This window comes from Telopea speciosissima, unplaced genomic scaffold (assembly GCF_018873765.1).
Source record: "Telopea speciosissima isolate NSW1024214 ecotype Mountain lineage unplaced genomic scaffold, Tspe_v1 Tspe_v1.0071, whole genome shotgun sequence".
NCBI lineage: Eukaryota > Viridiplantae > Streptophyta > Magnoliopsida > Proteales > Proteaceae > Telopea > Telopea speciosissima.
The window spans coordinates 60,738-80,506 of NW_025317407.1; the positions used below are offsets into that span (position 1 = coordinate 60,738).

A 19,769-nucleotide genomic window follows, 5' to 3' on the forward strand; every position below is an offset into this window, starting at 1 on the left:
AGATGATACAAATTACATACTCAATTATTCACCAAAAAAAAAAATTACATACTCAATCATAAAGTCAACTGATATATCCTTCAGGCTGACTCTCTTCAACTGATTCTGAACTATACATGCGGCATTTTCCCTACAATAATCTTTCCCACAACCGCAGTCATGCAGGTACAGAATTATACGTCGATCAATTGGCTCACTCATGAAATTAACTCTGGAAAGTAGTATTTCCTGAAAATTATAAGATAAACAAATAATCAAAAAAGTCAATAGGGAACACAAAGATATACGAATCTGGAAATTAACTGATTAACTGAATACCTTCATCATTTCCCAAGATGAATTGCTACTTGGAGAAGAATCAAGAACTGCCTTATATGCAGGATTTGAAATTGCAGTTGCAGCTAAAACACCTACAGGCTCACCAGCAGCATAGAAGCTCTTGGGATTAGTTACAGCCTCCCCACCGTACTCAAATTGGACCACAGAATTGCTACAGACATCTCTCACGGTCCCATCATAGCATATAACAACATCCCGAAGAATGGCCATCAAATTCTTGAACAGTGTTCCAGGTTCAGTTAGTCCTCTAGATGAACGAACAAGCACTTCCCTAGAAGAAATAGAATGGACCAACTCCTCATAAGGGTTCAAACCTTGAAAGAAACAGTTCTTTATAAGACCAAATGCCTCAGACGGGTATTCAACTCCATTAATAAGATATTTGCTCTGGAAAAACAAAGTCATATCAACAATTAAGGTCTTTGAGTAAAACTTTCCCCTATCCGAAAGTTGCATGCCTAAGAAACCAAGTTGTTGGACGATCTTTGTAATAGCTGAATCACTTTTTGAGTCAATTAAACTGCCCAGTGTGGATAATTTCAAAATGAAGTTTACAACTGGCAGTTTTAGGCTTCTCAAGTGATTTTCAACTTGTAGCTCTACCAATTCATTATATGTTGATCTCAAGTGAAGTAACAAAGGTGACATATCTTGAACACGCATTTGAAGATCTTGAGTGTCCACTTTGGGAATGAAGAAATCTTTCAAGCAAACACTGAAACCTACTGAAAAAATATTTTCCATCAGCAGAGGCTGTACAGAATTAAATAACTTGACAGCTGCTTTTGAACCCTTCTGAAAGAAAACAGAAGAAATAACCTCATTGAACAAGGACTGAAGCACATCTCTATTAAAATCAACTTTCAACAACTCACTTTCACGAATCAAGTGTCTCTCCCCAGAACAGTAAAAACAAGTATGTAAAGCAGTCCACATAGCTCCAGAACAGCAAGCCTTCAGCAAGACAGGTTCTGGAAAGCCATTTGGAACAAACATGGCTAATTGTTGTGCAGCAGCTTTGTCAAAGAAATATTTCTTGAACATAAGCTTCAGTGACAATAGAGAATCATTGACCAATTGCAAGTTCAGGTTCCCACTATGAGAGCTGCACAACTGTTTCTCTACAGAAAATAACTCCAACACCTCGGCCTTTGCAGCAAGAGACTGAGGATAGAATAAATGAACACAGTCACCATCAAAATCAGCTCCAAAGGGCCCACAAATGAGAGGGTTGATCTTGACAGTGTGGTCATTGTGAACATAAACTGAAAATGCTTGCAATGAGTGCTTGTGTGTACTTGGCGGCCTATTAATGAAAATAATATCCCCATCCATAATTCGCCGATGGACAACTTGGCCAACTCGCAAAGATGTATAACCTTTTGATCCTTCCCTCAGTGAATATGTGGATGCACCATCTCTATATGTTAAACACAATTTATTATCCACCAACTTTTGCAAATGCTCCATGTTGTGTATGCTAACTTTCTCCTCAAATGTAATCCTTTGGGCAATATCTAGCGGTAGACCAATTTCATCAATCCCTTTATATGCATCACCCGTTATCACACTGCGTGAAGAGAACCCAGATCCCTTTCTGATAAACAATGTTCTCATCTTTTCAAGCCATTCTTTTGTAGAGGAGTTATTTATCTCTTTACTGATCCCAATTCTTGAATTCATATCTCGAGATGCCTGATAAGAAAATCAACCCCAACCCCCAAGAAAAATAAGAATAAGGTAATAAAAACAACATTAAAATGTGCACTAAATTATTAACAAGTTATTCACCAGAGAATTAAATCAATACGGAGATTACCCAATTGCCAGAGACAAATATGTGATTCCTCAACCATATACATAAACAAGATTTTGAGGACACCACCACTTGATGCATATTTGCATCATCTCATAGGTCAAAGTGAACTCAAACAAATAAACAATCATCTCATTTAATATATATATATATATATATAGAGAGAGAGAGAGAGAGACAGACATGTATCCAAACTAATATTCCTGTTCTTAGCATACAAATACAAGGTAGTGAAGAGCCTAGATAACCTAATAAACCAAGATGGTTTCTGAGACCGATCAAATAGGGAAACCGGTGATAGTATAGATGGTTATACACTCCGAAAAACACTATATTCCAAATTAAACAAAATAAATATTTACCTTGGAAGAACCCCTAAAATGAAGGTATTGTGCAATTGCTAACTGCAACCCATTAGCTTCAATTTCATGAGACTCAAAATTGGGAGCCCCTGATCTTGAACTCCTAATGGTTTCAACTTCCTTGAGGACTTTCTTAAGCAGTGATACAGAAAGATCCTGGAAAGCCAACAGAGACTAGAATCAAACCCCAAACTAAACTAACAGAAGCAGAATTTACTCAATAATAAATGAAGCAAGACATTTAAGTACGAACTTACAGTAGACATGATACTAATTCCATCAGAAATGTCAGGCACAGATAAACAGTTTGGAGGAACAGGTAAATACTGCAAAATATACCCATACTGAGAAAAGCATCCTTTCCCAGCAAGCTTCTTTCTGGTCTCCTCAGGAATTCTTTTAAGAATTTCAAGAGCCTGCAAATGTCACAAGAGCCAAGCCAAATGTCTGGAAGCGCGAAAGTGTTTTCAGAGTATTCAAGAAATTTAACAATAAAATGGAAAAAAACATTGAAGAACAAGAAATTATCTATAAAGTAAAACAAGACTGAAAGAACCAACAAAATGCATAAAAAGATTCAATGCATTATCAAGGAGGTACAAAAATGTATTTTTCTTTCTTCTTTTTTTTTTTTTTTTTGGGGGGGGGGGGGGGTGGTGTCTTAACAGATCCTTAGGAATCAACAGATACTCTAAATCTTGACATTGAAATACACCATGAGTTAGACTGATCCCAGGCTTAAGATGCATGTTAAGTTCAGATGGTGAATGATCTAAAGCAGGCTATCCATCAGGACCTAACTCCTAATCTGACAGTTTAGGGAGCAGTAGAGTGTGTGTGTGTGCGCCTGCTCTTTATGGGGATTGTGTATAGGACAGAAAAGTGTTCATGCAATAGGGGGAAGAGAGAGAGCAGAGGAGGATCACTTTCCAAAAAATTGGAGTGATAGGGAGGTATTGACTGATACTCCTCAGTTGACCTATTCCCTCTCATTTTCTCTTTCCTTTTCTCAGGTCTTAGTGGGTCTTTAGCAGGAAAAAGGGTTTCTGTTGAGTGTTTCTTGGTGGGGCATTGCCACAAGATGGAAAATGCTTGTCACTCTGCAGTGAGGGTGTAGAGGTGAGTTAGCTTTTGAAGTTGCCAGGGCCTTTTTGGGAGTTGGAAGGCCTGGACAGTTGTTTATCCTTTTCCCAATACTTTTTTCCTTCTTTTCCCCGACCTCTGACACTGTAAATGCTTCTGACATACAAGTCACGTATTTTCTTTACTTTTGAAATTGCCAACAACAAAAATACTACTGGAAGGAGTATTGGATAACATATACAATCAGCAACAAGAGAGAGGGAGACAGAAGGACCTCGCTAGGAAGCAAACTCCGTCGAACGTTATCACCGTAATGGTACCCATATCTATCTAAGAAATCCCAGAAACCAGCTCGTAACCTTGACCTGGGCGGAAGCACCAATTCCAAATAAAGTACATCATCTTTCTTCTTCTCTTTTATAGACAGTTGAGGGAAATCCTACAAAAACAAAGAAGAAAAACCTGGATGGTGAAAAGAATCTTGGATAATTATCAAAGTGATGTTATAGAGAAGTTAATCTGATAAACCATGTCCAGTAAGCCTGTGGCAAGGTAGTTAAGCATCAACCCCATAAAACTCACTTCCTTTACCAATTGAACCCCAGGGAAAAGAAGATTGAAACAACCAAAAAGTGGGATAGAAAAACATAGGCAATTCCGAATGATTTCCTCAGTAAGGCAATACAGTCTATGCCCATCTTATTCATATTCATATTGCAGTAATTAAGTTGTGTCAGCATCGACTGGGGGTATAATTGTACATCTCTTTATTTTTTTCTGTCCTAAGTGTAAAATACACTTAATTTATGTGGACCTGTCCTTTACTGTAATTCTACTTTTCCATAATAATATAAATATCTCCTGCCACCCATAGTTTTGAGTATTCAGCTCTTCTCTCAAACCATGGTCAGGGTTTTTTCCTCTCTTTTGGTGTACAGCCACCTATATTCCTTTATGTCGGATAGAACCCTAATTTTTAGAGGAAAAAGTCTCTCTCTCTGTATGAAAAGACACCTCACCTCTGCCCCCTTGTTTTGATGAGGAGAGAGATAGACATATGGGAGTGCTGGCGTAGACCACACTCCCGGACAGAAAACTACTTCCCTTAAAATAAATAAGGAGGGCAAAATTAAGGGAAAATCATCAGGTTTTGGATCTGGACCCCTGGGCACATAAGGCGACTTTCACCTTGGACCTCAAGGAGTGCCTTGTTGCCTACGCTTCACCTTGACAACCATGATTCCAACACATAAATAATAAACTCAATGGTAAACAGCAGCTATAAAGCACAAACAGCAGCAAAAAGAAGCTTCAATCAATCTAGCCGTAGCCTAGTATGCCTTGTTTCTCAAAAATTCAACTCAATTTTCAAATAACCAGTAGGACAGCCAAAGTGTGTAAGGAATAAAACACCCCAGCCTACCTAGGCTTGACAACTTAAAGATTAAAAAATCAGAAGAAAAAATTAAACTATGTGGGCTAAATAATCTATCCACCAGACTTCATAATCCAACCCATTACAATGAAAGCCCATATAGTAATAAAAGCTCAAAACTCGAAACCTCTGGTTACACCAATAACCTGAATTCATTCGTCCTCTTTTTAACTTGTCTTCTGGCTGAAGGACTAACACAATCGTGAACTCTTGCAAGGAATACAAACCCAACATTGGCCTCATAGGATATGCCAATCTCCTATACTTCAAAAGACTTCTCGCATCAATAATTTTTGTTCGGACTGTTGAACACCTTTAGAAGTGATAAATTCCCACCCTACCCAACCCCATTGCCTGTCAATGTCCATAAAAGCCAACAGATTAATCCAAGGAGGAATCTCCTTCAAGGCAGTTCCTCCTTCACTTTCATTGGAATAAAAATCAAAGACAAACCATTCTACAAGACCACAAATCACCAGGGACATCGCCCATGCCAGACCTTTGAAATGATTCACCAATAGCAAGAGCATTTTTTCATGGATCACACTAATTGAATCAACTTCTTACAACAAGCATAGTTCGCGCCGAGTTTCTTGGTTTTTGGAAAAGCCGAGACGAGACTGCCTACGAGTCTCAAAAGTGCAATATCTTGGCGAGATCTCGCCCGGTTGGATCTCGGTTTTGACCCATTATTTTAACCCACCTACCACTTAAATACCTTACCTAATTGGACAAAACTCGACATATCTCGGCGAGATCTCGGATCTGGGGTCCAGATCTCGGGTTGACCCAAAGTTGAGGCTTCAAGTTGAAAAAAAAAATTGCACCAACTCGGCGAGATCTCACCGAGATCCCGACTCGTCTCGGTTTTTCCAAGAGTCGAGTTGGTACCGAGACCCGAGTTTTAGTACCTTGACAACAAGTCAACCAGAGAGATATAGTCCAATTTCCATTACAAAGCAATAAAACCCTCTTAATATGCATTTGGTTCTTCAAGTTCGGACCCATTTGTGCCACAATGTATGCTTTGGGCCATATGGCCAATGAGTCAAAGTAAGGACCCTCAACCATACTTTTTGAGGCTTGTAAAATCACTACCGATTTGCAATGGTAGTGGAAATAGTTGTGCAGTTCATAGTCAATGAAATTATATCACAATGAAATACACAGAAGGCTTTGACCATGATAACAACATATTAGATTCCTGAGGGTTGTAGTCCTGTGGGTACTGTTCAGGTGGGGATTACAAGCATTGGGTTGTGGCAGTGCTTCTAAGTAGCCCAATCACACACACACACAAACAAATAAAACTGGTACAATATTCCTTCATGACCTTAAACTTTAAAATTAGCTTTTCCAGTCCTTATTTCTAAACATTTTCTTTTTCTTCCCTAACCCCCTTCCCCCGCACAAGTTTACAAATTTCCATTCTAGAGAAACTAGAAGCCTAAGTTACTAAGATGACTTCTCTGACCACGATTTAACCCAAAGAAAAATAGGACTACTCTGCTCATGATAACTATAATAGTGGAATTATTTTCTTCAAGACCAATAGTGTTTCATTTCCATTGAAGTATTGCCATTTTAGTTTGTTATATTATAACAGCAAATGTTTCATTATATAACGGTTAGTTTTGCTCATTTTCTCCCCAACATGATCATATGGAATAGAGTTAATTGGGGGTTTTAGAAGGGTTGTAAGCCTGGAATCCTATTTGTCATGGCACCAAAGCAGGCAAGACGGTGACCAGCAAACTTGAGGCCTAGCTGAAGTCAAGGCACCCAGAATGAGGCCTTAGCTGCCTATTCTATGCCAAAACCAATTGTGTCGGCCAATCAGGGTGTTTTTTCTTCTTTTTCTTCTTCTTCCCCTTTTTTCTCCCCTTCTTTTCCCTTTTTCCTCTTTTTTCCCCTCAGTCTAGTCTAGGCACCATGACACTTGAGGTGACCAGTCACTTAGGGCTCCCAGGTTGCCTTGTGGCCAAGAAGTGGCCTAGGCAAAGCCTCCACAACTATGGCCTTAACTGAGCCCAAGTTTTTCTTTTTTATTTGTGCATGATACAATTTTCAGGTGTGAGGGTAGAGTTCTGCACTCAGTACTTTCCTTTGGACACTTTAGGCAAATTTTATTCACCGAAGAGGTCCTTTACATTCAAATGTCTATAGGTAACTGTCATTTAAAATACAATACCTACTATCACTTTATTTTTCTACGAATTGATATGCATCGCAAATCCACCGCGGCGAGCCCCTCCACCCTAAAACTGTTAATTAATGATCATAATAAAATTGCCATCTTGAACACATAACAAAGAACGAATTGATCTTGTAGGATTCCCAAGAAATCGTACACATGGAGTTCACAACTATCACCTCCACTTTACTAATAACTGACATGATTCAGGGATGCCATTTAGAAGCCTTGGCAACAATTCGCAATAAGAATGGCATGCAACTAATTCCTTCTAGAAGAAGCAAGTGTAAACCAAATCCATATTTTCACAAAAATGCTGGAAGTTAGTCACTAAATAACTAAAAAGAATTTTGTAAGTCCAACAAAGCAAAGGAGAAGATTAATCCATTTGGACATCAAGTATAATGCTTTATTATTCAAATAAAATGACATATTAAACAAACAATATACACTTCATTCGCATTAATATTTCACAGTTTACCGGACAATATGCACATGGTGCATTTGAGGACCTATCATTTTCACGAGTGTCCTTGACCTGAAAAGCAGAGGGGAGGTCAATACAGTGAGGGATTATGACAGGAGAAAAACGGCATGAAGCTAAGATGTAAAGCATGTATAAGTCTATAAAAAGCACATCTCTCCTTGTTTGCATATTAAATTAAGAGCAGTTGAGATGAAATTACACAAGGATTCTATAACTACCAATGTTTATAGAAAGAACAGAAGATCGAAGATCCACAATAAGTAAGCAAACATAATATGAATCAGCAAACTATTTGATTTTGTACCCTCCAAGAAAGAATCATTACAAAAAATATCAACACAAGTAGATATACTGACATCCAAGACAACAAGAGGTAAACACTTAGGATGTTTGTTCATTCCTTTATAGGTAAACATGATAACCGTGCAGGGCTTTGAGCAACAGTGCAATAATATGGACTGGGAATCTTCTATGCATAGCTGATTTATCAATTATATTAGTTATACAGTTTCCCTGGAAAGAATCAAACCATCATGTGTAATTGGACAGTGCAAAATAATTTAAGCACGAAAAAATTGTCATTCTTTTTCTTTTTCATTTTCCCAGAGTTAGTCAGAAGAAATACATAAAAGGAAAGATGGAGAAGACACCAATCCAAAGGGCAAACCCCCAGAAGCTACAAAATGTGCAAAAGGAATGGTACTTCAACTACCCAATATAGAGTCCTGAAGATATAACAACCAACTGCTTTTTCCTTACAGATATAAACTCTTAAAAAATATGATCCATTCTTACAGCATAAGAGAACACAAGTTGGCCACTTTCACATGGTATGATACCTCCACCAGCTTGCTAAGTACACGACACAAAATGGGCATGCACATAATGAAAATATTAAGGTTAAGAAAACTACACAGATCTTAATCAATTGAATGGAACCGAGAAGCCTACACAAGCCTATAAAATCGTGCTCACTAGTGAACGAAGATGCCCTGATATTTCATTATTTAAAAACGAGGCTGAAAATCATGTGATGACTTTCCACGTAAACAGAGAAATGAAATTTTCAAACCCCATGGAGAACTACAGTTGATTCCAGAGAAAGTGCTGAACTGCACTCTCCATTGTGACTTTTGTCTCTATCAAAAACAGGATTATCATGCTACTCGCTGAAAATACCTTCCCAACAACCCAAAACTTTTCCCTTGCATTATCAATTGCCTGACTCCTACAGCCGGGAAACAGAATTTTAGTTCCTACTTGCCTGATCTGCCAGATCAATGGCCTTTTGAATTAACTGATTCTCCCTTCTTAGGCCTGCACAATTGTAATATCACCACAAAAGCTCATCACGGAAGTTTTTGATAAATAAGAGGCGTTACTTGTTGACAGGGGCTTATGTGGTAATAGTCATAAATCAAAGGCATTACGTGTAAATTCTAGTCTTTATATCTTATGAATATATGTGATTAGCAGTCGATTTGAGCATAGAAATCAAAGGCATTCTCAACTCTATCTATCTACATAGAAAAAAAAAAGGTTAAATATGCTAAAAAAAATTTACTATTTATAAATATAATTTTTTACAAATATTAAATAAAATATGCATATTTGGATGGACATCTGCTCGCACAACCAAAAAAATTCTTCTAGCAATCTCCAGTAAGAACGGGAAAAAAGGATTTTTAATATGCATCCGTTGGATCCCCAGGTTTCGAAAAAATTGCACATATTGGGATTCAAAAAAGAATCAAACTAATCCAGGTCATAATCTATATTGGATTGGGTTGCTCGATTTGTTAATAGAGGATATTAGATCACAGTGGGACACTGATGTAGGACAAAACATGAAGAAAAAGAGGCCAAAATACTGTTAACATGAACAATGTCACAGCCCCTTATTTTGCCTTGGTGAAATATTATTAGAAGATCCTGTGGGGCCCAAGACCAGATCATGTGAAGACTTATTAGAAGGGTCAATTTATGTGTGGGGAATTAGGAGTTTAGTTTAGTTTCTATTTTTTGAATTGTTCTCTTAGACATTTTGTGGTCGTTTCTTAAGTTCCTATTTCCTAAAGTTTATAGTTTATGTTAAGTTTCTATTTCTTTGTTACTTGAGGCGCAAGTATGACCCTCTATTTATTGTAAAGGCTTTAGAAGCCTCCATCTCTTCGGACCACACCAGTCCAGGCGAAGGAAAAAGGGTGGCTGGTCCGAGAAAAGCAACGGGAGCTGGCTCGTAGCCCCATCCCCTCTCCCTCTTCCCCACGCCTATTTGTTCTCGGGCCTCAGAGAGATGTGGAACCCTTTTTTTTTTTTAATAAATAAGGTGAATAGATAGGGCCATGATACATTCTGGAATATTGTAAAGGTAAATAGACTCTTTTCGTCCCGCCCGCCTGAGGAGCTATGTAAATGTTTTGGAATGGGGATGTTTGCCTTTTGTAACAAGTAGACCCATGATACGGACTAATAGATGTTTATATGGTTACCAATAATTAAGATTTATTCATAGTTGGTCAGTCCCCCATGGCACGGCTTATCACTTTTCATGAATGTGTCTTCCCTCTGCTTATGTGAGTTTGACCCGCCTTTAACTCTGCTTGCTTTTGACTCCCTATGAGCCGTTTTACGACCTTACTTTTTCGGAGAGTCGATAGGACATGGGAGCCTTAGCTCATGCATCGGTTTTATCGAAATCACCCACATTATCCCACTTCCTTCTATTCAAAAGGCAAGCAACCTTAACAAAAAGGCCAAATTCGGGCTCTTCTATATTTATTAAGTCCTACAATAGGTAGCCCCGAAAGCCTCACTCATAGTTGACAGGGATGACAATGGAAAGGCAGATGGGTCGCGGAGTCATGGGAACGAAGAAAAGTCGTTATTTGTTGGAATAGAGATGCGAACGGAGGCCTGCTTCCACTCCCCTTTCTCCTCCAACCCACAACCTTCTAGAGAGGCATATACCTAGGCTAAAGTTGGGGGCCTCAAAATAGATAAAGCAGGAGTTTCAGTCAAAATCACTCTATTGTGCTGTCGATTTATTGATTCCATTCATTGCCAAAAACAAGGAGGCTTGCTTTCTTTCAAGCCACATTGGAACTAGGAAGGGATAAAAACCTCTCTTAAGGCGGCGACTAGGATTGGTTGGGTCTTTGACTTTGAAAGCCATAGGGATAGCCAAAGAATCCTATGCTATCCTAGAGTCTTTTTTTTTTTTTTTTAAATAGAATTGCGTGGAAAGGAGGGAAGCCTCTTTCTGTTTTCTTTATATGTAAATCACGTATATAGGGGATGTTGTACATGATCCTTTGATCAAGATACCGTTACCAATTAGATTTTTTGTTTCTTTTTTCTTCTAACCATGCCGTTGGTTTGATTGATTCTTTGGGCAGTAAATCAAGAGCCGATCTCCAAGGCAACTGATTTTGGAAATAAGGAACAAGGAGTCAAGAGGAGACGTGTAGCCGATGAGCAACAGGATGAGTAAGCTAACATAACTGCAGGGGATGAGGAACACAAGTATATTACGATGCATCTCAGCTGCTTCATTCTATTAAAGCTTGGGTAATTGATGATCAGATGGATTGGGTAGACGACCTAGCAGAAGCATTGATTCTACCTGAGTATTACCCTGGTTCATTCTCCATATCGGTCTGGACTCCTAAAACAAATAATCCGCCCCCCGGCCGATCAAATATGAAAGCCATGGCGGACAGAAAAGGTCATTCTTGATATCAACAAGATGAATGCCTCTCAAGCCACAACATTCTCTTGTGTGCACCTTACCTCAGACTCCAAATCCCACATCCCTGATCTTGGGTTTAACCCATTTTAATCCCGCTTAGGGAAGAAGAATATGACAAGGCTTTGTGGACTTGGACGAAAGATGTGATGCCGCCATCACCAAGGCTCTCCTCTCCTCCACCCTCTCCACCCATGCTCTCCTCTCCTCCGCCTCCATCCTCTCCTCTGCCCCCATCCCCTCCCCTGCCTTCATCTCCTTTCCTTGATGCCCCTCCTCCTTCCTAGTGGAGCGCCCACTTTAGCCGTGTCCCTGCTCCGCTGCGAGATGGTCTTCCCCTCCATTTTATCGCTCCCTCCATCATTGGGAGCTCGAAAATAGCCCACTGCCCCTCTGGATTATTAGATGACGAAGCTAAACTCTGGGAAAATAGCCTGGTCGGCCATTTCATTGGTTCCAGACCTCTATTTCATATTGTCAAACTTCCCCTTTCTAAACAGTGGAAGGTTCAAGGGAACCTTGAGATCCACCTTCTGGACAATGGTTTATTTATCTTCAAATTCTCAGACGATGCTGACAAGTTCCACACTCTTGAAAGTGGTCCATGGTAGGTGGGGAAGAAGCCCATTTTCCTCCGTCAATGGCACCACCATCTCCAGCTCCGACGAGTTGATTTGACCTCTATCCCTTTATGGATCTCCCTCCCTAGTCTTCCCTCTCATTTCAGGTTACTTGGCCCATAGTCTCCTAGGCCCCTTCCCTCGTGGGCCTTTCGCGCCAATTACCCACCCCAAACCACTCCAACCTTCTCCCATCCATCAGGCAAGGCCTTTCTAGGCAGGTTTTTCCATCTCCAGCCTAGTTGATGGATCTTCTCCTTCGCCCAACCACCTCTCGGAGTCTCTCCCTCCCAATGCCAACCCTTTGCCTCCCCCTCCCTCCATTCCCCCTCAAATCTTTGTTGCTCCTCATCCCTTCTGCAAGAAGCTGCCCATCCAAGACTATGCCGCAACCAATATTGAGAAGCTTTCGCCTTTAAGTTTGGATATTCATAACCGTGTTTTTTGCCGAGATATTTTGCTATGACATAATGGGCTGTCTTAAGTTGAGTCTGTTGAGTTGTATTTAGTTCGGAGCTTTTTGGCCTCTTGTGGTTTCGGGTTTCTCCCCTTGTAAAGGCATGACCTTGTTCTTTGTTTCCTCCCTCCCCCCCCCCCTTCATTTATTTAGTATTGAATTATTTATTCAAAAAAAAAAAAAGTCCCGCTTCCCCCCCCCCCTACAAAAAAAAAAAGAGTCAATCATTCTGGATAAGTTCCCCAACACCCCCAAAGGTATCCCCAAACCTTCTCAACACCCCCCCCCGGGGTTCTGGTTCAGGAAAGGGTCAACTCAAGGTGTTGTAAGCCTTTGAAGCAATCTCTCGAGTTTTCCCTTATCTGAACGGGTCTTGCAAGAAAATAGGATTTCATATTGAGCTCCAAATATACGCTATTGGGATAGGACGCCTCCTAATAGCTCTCCCTTCCCCCACCAAAAGAACCGCACGTGCAAATTCCCCCGGATACGGCTCAAGTGGCGAAGGACCTTTACTTCGCGCATGGTAAGCGCTTCACTGTAGCCAGTCTTTTCCTCCCTATTTTCTTCTTTTCTACTTTTCTTCCTTCTTTCTTTCCCTCTTTTTGGTCAAATTACTGATGAATATTGTTGTAATCTAGAAACCTGATATCAGAGAATATTAATCATTTTTTTTTCTTCTTTCTGATCTATTTATTCTGGTTTGAGGTTCTCTTCAGTCCAAGATTCATGGTGTATAGTAATTGTAATTGCTGCTACCTTGGTTGGCGTATTCCCTTGTTAATTACAATCAGAAACAATGAATTGATGGTACAGTACTACAGTTGCGTAAATCAGATCTGGTGTGAGGTTCTCTTCAGTCCAAAACTCATGCTGTGTAGTAATGGCTATTGCTGCTACCGTGGTTGGCGTATTCCCTTGTTAATTACAATCAGAAACAAGGAATTGATGGTACAGTTGTGTAAAGCAGATCCAGTGCGTGATCTGATACCATGTACAGTTCCATGAACAGTGTCTCGACATATGAATGTTATGATTCTTATATGTATTGTTGACTTATGAAGTTCGGATGTTTTCAAATACATCCATTATATGATTCTGTTGTTACCCTTTGAATTTTCTGGTCGCTTCTGTAGTACAGCAGTTTATTAAATCTTTGGCCGCAATAAGGGCTCAGGGCCATTATGTTAATAAAAAATGGCTCGGTTGTATGTCAACAAACTGGTGCACTACAGAAACGAGACTTCAAAAGTCAGAAACTTGAGAACGGAACAAAAGGCGGGAAGACTCAACTGTCTTCCGAGAAGACAACTATCTCTCTTGCAAGCATATTTGGGTGGAATCCAATATATGACGCAGTTGCCTGATATTGTTATCATTGTTGATCAGCAAGAAGAATATAAGGCTCTTCAAGAATGTGTCACTTTGGGAATTCCAACGATTTGTTTAATCGATACAAATTGTGACACCCTCTTTTTGTAGTCATTGTGGTAGTACAACTCTTCAGAAAAACAGTTCACTTTTTGCAGACTTGTCCTACCAGCAGAACAAGTCAATCGACTGTAGTTTCAGACCCATCTGATATGGTTTGCTCAAGTTATTGAAATTCTCCCAATTCTGGGTCTGTTTTCAGAGTCTGTAATTTTACGGTTGAGGGAATTATAATTTTATCATTCATTCATATAAACCTGCAATGGATACGGTTAATGTACAAATCGCAGCAATTAAGTTAAGGTGTGCCCCTAACCAACTATCAGGGGCACAAGCTGAGAAGGTTTATATCAATGCAAAACACAGTTATCAAGGCGTCACCATGCCGTCCAGACTCCTTGGTCGCCCTGGACGCCTTGGGCGCCACAGCAGTGTCGCCTTGTTTTTTTACCCTAAAAAACGCCACGGTCGCCTTCCCGCCTTGATAACTACGATGCAAAAGGAAAATTGAAGTATTTGACTTCAGACTCTTCACTTGAAGGTTCCAAAGAATATGAAGACTGGATGAGAGATAATGGCAAAATGCTACCATAACTGTTTGGTTGTGGAACAGTATGGAGACTTCAATTGCTGCTAATTCATATTTTATAATACTGCTAAAGGTGCCTGAGATGATTTAAGCGAAAGTTACTCTCAAGCTAAGAATATGTCATGCATTTATTATCTTTATGAAAAGATCTTAAACTTTTTTTTTTTTTGGATGAATTAAAATTTAATTACGAAGAAAAGAGGGAATATACAAGCCCAAGGGCAGCAAGCCGAAACTAGAGACTAGTTAGGGCGCAAAATGGATGTAGTGAGGCCCCAGGAGACAACAATGAGCCTGTTCCTTGGGGAATCCTTCACATCACGGAGGGGGAGGGATCTAGCTTTAGATGAAACATCAAAAAAGATGGCCTTCCAAATCATGTCGAAAGAGCGGGAGTTGGATGTCCATCTTCTAAGGTTGCGCTCCATCCAAATGTGAGAGATGGTGGCACAAAAGGCAATCTTGCCAACCGAGTCACAGATCGACCTCCCTCCGAATGTCATGTCAATCCAAATCCATTCCCTACTGAGAGGAAGAGGAGTGCGACGACCGGGCCAACAATGGCGGAGAACACGGGTCCAAATGGAGGCAGCAAAGGGGCAAGAAAAGAAAAGGTGATCGACATCTTCAGTCCCATTCCAACAGAGACAGCAGTTGGGAGGGACCTGAATATGCCTATAAATAAGGAAGGCTTGGGTAGGAAGGCAGCTAGCAAGGGCGCGCCAAGCGGTGAAGATCTTAAATTTCAAACAGGGTGATGAGTGATTATTGTAAGTGCATTCAAGGGGTATGTGTGAGGAGCTTAACATATATCAGCCTATTACTACTGATTTAAAAAAGATCAATCAAGGAAACATGCTGAATTACAAGTAGCAAATTTTTTATCTGTTCTTAATTCTGAGTTACAACCAGTTAAAAATCAGATACTTGCTGAAGAAATTGTTTAGTCTGTAAATGAAGCTTTTTGTCACATTCAACATATTTTTTCACTTTCCCTAATTACATCTGAATCACCTCACTCTTCCAAGGAAAGTTTTGCCTTAGCGGTTGGTAGCGGATGTCATGACAGAGGTGTTAGATTTCCTGGTAGAGGTCGTGGTTAAGAAGGAGGTCAAGAACGTGGCACTGATGGTCATGGTGGACAATAGCCCAAGGATGTTCCATGCCAATGTACCTATTGTGGTATAAACAATCACACAATTGTGTTGGGATAAATTTTGCAAGCCACGACGGGCAAATAAATCAGTAAATGCAAGCAGTTATTGGAGTGGTTTCATCTAATAATACTAATCTTGTTTCTACAATTAGTTCAAGTGAATCTATAACTGTCTCACAATGAATTTGTGACTTAGTCTTCTACCTCATCATCCACTGCTACAATAACCCACACAAGTACGGTTGCATTCTTAGCCTTTCCATCCCCTTCCGCTTAGGTTGTTGCATCTGTATCTCTTAATAGTGTGTCTCCTCTTCAATGGCATTTTTGGTCGGGTCATTTTTTTCTCTCCAAGCTTCAGCGTAGCGTCCCAATTGCAAGTCAGTTTCTTATATTAAGTGTGAAGCTTATGAGCTTGGCAAGCTCATTGTTCATCTTTTCATTCACGTGTTAATTCTAAGAATCAAGGTTTGAAACCTCCTTTCGTTTTGCCGTTTTTGTCAGCCCGAGATAAGCGAAATGCCGAAATTTCGCCCAAACAGTAAATTTTTTTCCATGAGTTTCGCTTGGGCATTTTGGTTGGGGGGGGGGGGGGGGAGGGGGAGGGGGAAACGGACGAAATGAGAGAAATACCAAAACGAAACGACCGAAATTTCGACGAAACAGAACATTTTTTAGACCGAAATGAGTGGAATACTGAAATGAAATGACCAATATTTCGGCGATACAGTGCATATTTTGTTTCGGGTTCATGTCGAGTAAAAACTAGCTCTGGGTTTCAGTATTTTGTAACCTTGTGGACGATTTACTCTAAGTTAACTTGGTTATATCTATTATAGGATTATTCAGAATTCTTGTCAATCTTTAAACAGTTTTATATTGAAATAGAATTGGTGTTAGTGTATCGAATAATCAGCTTGCCAACATGTTTACCAAGGCTTGTTCAGAGTGTTTTTCTTCAAGGATGTTCCAAGCTGGGCATGGTGACATTTATGCTTCACCTAAAAGGGGAGCGTTAAAAGTATATATCGCAGGAGGTTAATTAAAATTTATTGACACGGGCTTACGTGCTAATAATCAGAAGTCAAGGGTGCTACTAGTAATTCTGGTCTTTTTATATCTTTTATGTGATTAGGGAATTATGAACCCTATAGATCTGCAGTCATTTCCTCATTTTCTTCTTTCTTCCCTTCCTTAGGTCCTAATTCTTATTGAATATTGTTCCAATCCAGTAACACCTACAATATATAACTTATCTTAATATCTAATCTATTATTAGGAATACAAAGTATAAACTAAAGAGGAGACATGAAGCACCAATCAATCAATTGCATTCACCTAAAAGCATAGAACTAATACAAGATTTCAAAAAAAAAATAAAGAAAGAAACTAATGTAAGCTAATCCAGAAACAGAAAATCCAGAAAGAGACTAGCACATAACAGGATTGCCGAAAAAGAACAAAACCAGCATTGGGAGAAAATTTATAACTTGATATGACAAATAAAAATAACCCAATATTTCACATGAGTGATCTACTCTGTTGGAGAAATAGACCTGCAGAATCAGACAGAATTACAAAATAGGGATCGGCATAGAAGTTCTAGTGCTACTGCCTAGTAGAAAAAATAATAGCAGAATTAGAATAGTAATTTTGACCAAACTTTCAAAAGGAGTGAAGTCAAAAACTAATGTGTGTGGAATTCTGTGAATACTGGCTTGTGAACAATGTGCCCACAACCTCTTTATTTATAATAGGAGGAAGAACATTCCAGAATGGATACAATGACCATAATACCCTTATAGACAAAATTACCCTTGTACCCATTACAACACTCCCTCAAGTTGGTGCATATATATCAAGAATGCCCAACTTGCTAATTATAGAAGAAAATGATTCATGACAAAGACTTTTAGTGAGAACATCTGCCAGCTGACCACTGGACTGAACAAACGGGACACACACAACTCCTTGCTCCAGCTTCTACTTGATGAAATGTCTATCAACCTCCACATGCTTGGTACGGTCATGTTGGACTGGGTTGTGTGCAATACCAATGGCAGATTTATTGTCACAATATCGATGCATGGGAAGATCTACTGGAATATATAGGTCCTGTAGAAGACCCTGTAACCAAAGTAACTCACAAACTCCATGTGCCATAGCCCTAAATTCTGCTTCAGCACTTGATCGAGCAACAACCAACTGCTTCTTGCTCCTCCAAGTGACTAAGTTACCTCCAACAAAGGTACAGTACCGTGATGTAGACCTCCTGTCATCAGGGCAACAAGCCCAATCAGCATCCGTACATGCTTCTACTCAAGTGTGACTGTGAGGAAAATATAAAATTCCCTTTCCAGGAGAAGACTTCAAGTATCTCAAGATTCGGTAGGCAGCCTCCAAATGTGAAGAGTGAGGACCATGCATGTATTGACTAACCAAGCTCACAGCAAATGCTATATCAGGTCAGATATGAGATAAATATATCAAGCGACCAACTAATCTCTAGTAGCTGCCTTTATCAACTGGATCTCCTTCCTTGCTCTTTAGATGAGTATTCGGCTCCAGTGGTGTATCTGCAGGTTTACATACTAGCATTCCCGTTTCACTTAACAGATCAAGGGCATATTTTCGCTGGGGCAGAGAGATGCCACGAGCTGAATGAACAACCTCAATTCCCAAGAAATATCTAAATCTCCCTAGATCTTACACTTCAAACTCAGTTCCCAGGTAATTTTTCAACCTCTTCACTTATTCATTATCACTCCCAATGATCACTATGTCATCAACATACACAATCAGCACTGTGATATGCAGCCCCATTTTTTTTCAAAATAAAGTGTGGTCTGTATTACTCTGCTTGTAGCCATTTGACACCATAGCTTTGTGAAATCTCCCAAACCAAGCTCTCGACGATTGCTTCAAGCCATACAGTGCTTTCTTCAGATGACAAACTTTTCCTTCAGTCTTTGAAGTAGCAAACCCAAATGGAATTTCCATGTAAACTTCCTCTTCTAGACCACCATGGAGGAAGGCATTCTTTACATCTAGTTGTTGAAGTTTCCAACCTTGGTTAACAGCACAGGAGATTATCACTCTAACTGTGTTCATCTTCACAACTGGGCGAATGTTTCCTACTATTCAATGCCATGTTTGGATAAACCCTTTTGCAACTAATCTGGCCTTATACCTTTCAACAGACCCTTCTGCCTTCTGTTTGATGGCAAAGACCCATTTGCAGCCAACCGGTTTTTTTCCAGGTGGGAGAAATGTCAATTCCCAGGTTTTATTTTTTTTTCCAAAGCACTCATCTCCTCATTCATTGCTTCTTTCCACTTTTGTTCGGCAATTGCCTCCTGCCAAGAGTTAGAAATAGAAACAGTGGATAGAGAGGAAACAAATGCATGAAAGGAAGGGGATAGAGATTCATAAGATGCAAAATTAGAGATGGGATGTTGAGTACAACTCCTTTTAGGTTTCCAGATAGCAATAGGTAAATCAAGACTAGGATCATAGACAGGCTTACTAGGAGTAGAACTTGGAGTAGGTAGTACAGGTGGAGATGGTTCAGTGGTGGTAGTCTTTTTGTGTCATGTTCCTCTCGAGAATGTTTCATTGAAGTGGCGATATTTTCTAGTCTCCTCCTAAATAGAGGCTGCTCAACTTCACCTTGTATTAGAGGTTGTTCCTGTTCCTGCCCAGTGATCCCTTTTTGAAGTTCTATTTCTGTAGATGATTCTTCAACAGTGGGAACCTTAACTTCCAATGGCACAATAAGAGGAGACACCTCTTCACTCCTAGGCTCTCCCTGAAGCGGTGTAGTGGGTGAAAAATAGGCAACAGATTCACAAAAGACAACATCCATAGTTACCAACACCCGCCGTGTGGAGGGATGGTAGCACTTATAGACCTTCTGAGTGGCTGAATATCCCAAGAAAACACATCGTAATCCGCAAGGATCAAGCTTCCCAATATGGTGATGATTGCGGACAAAAACAACACACCCAAAGACCTTCAGAGGGACAACAAAGGATGAATTGCCCAAAAGGACC

At 39.9% G+C, this 19,769-nt stretch overlaps 1 protein-coding gene across 2 annotated transcripts in view; it reads right to left on the reverse strand.

Moving 5' to 3' along the window:
• LOC122647516 (DNA-directed RNA polymerase V subunit 1) overlaps window positions 1-19,769 on the reverse strand; it is a 127,622-nt gene that overhangs the window by 60,106 nt on the left and 47,747 nt on the right. For both annotated transcript variants that reach the window (XM_043840907.1, XM_043840906.1), the window contains 6 exons: window positions 7,711-7,767; window positions 3,875-4,039; window positions 2,775-2,933; window positions 2,518-2,673; window positions 319-2,034; window positions 53-228 (listed from right to left, as the gene is read on the reverse strand). In XM_043840907.1, coding sequence (XP_043696842.1) covers window positions 53-228; window positions 319-2,034; window positions 2,518-2,673; window positions 2,775-2,933; window positions 3,875-4,039; window positions 7,711-7,767 — 2,429 coding nt within the window. The remainder of the gene's footprint in view (window positions 1-52; window positions 229-318; window positions 2,035-2,517; window positions 2,674-2,774; window positions 2,934-3,874; window positions 4,040-7,710; window positions 7,768-19,769) is intronic.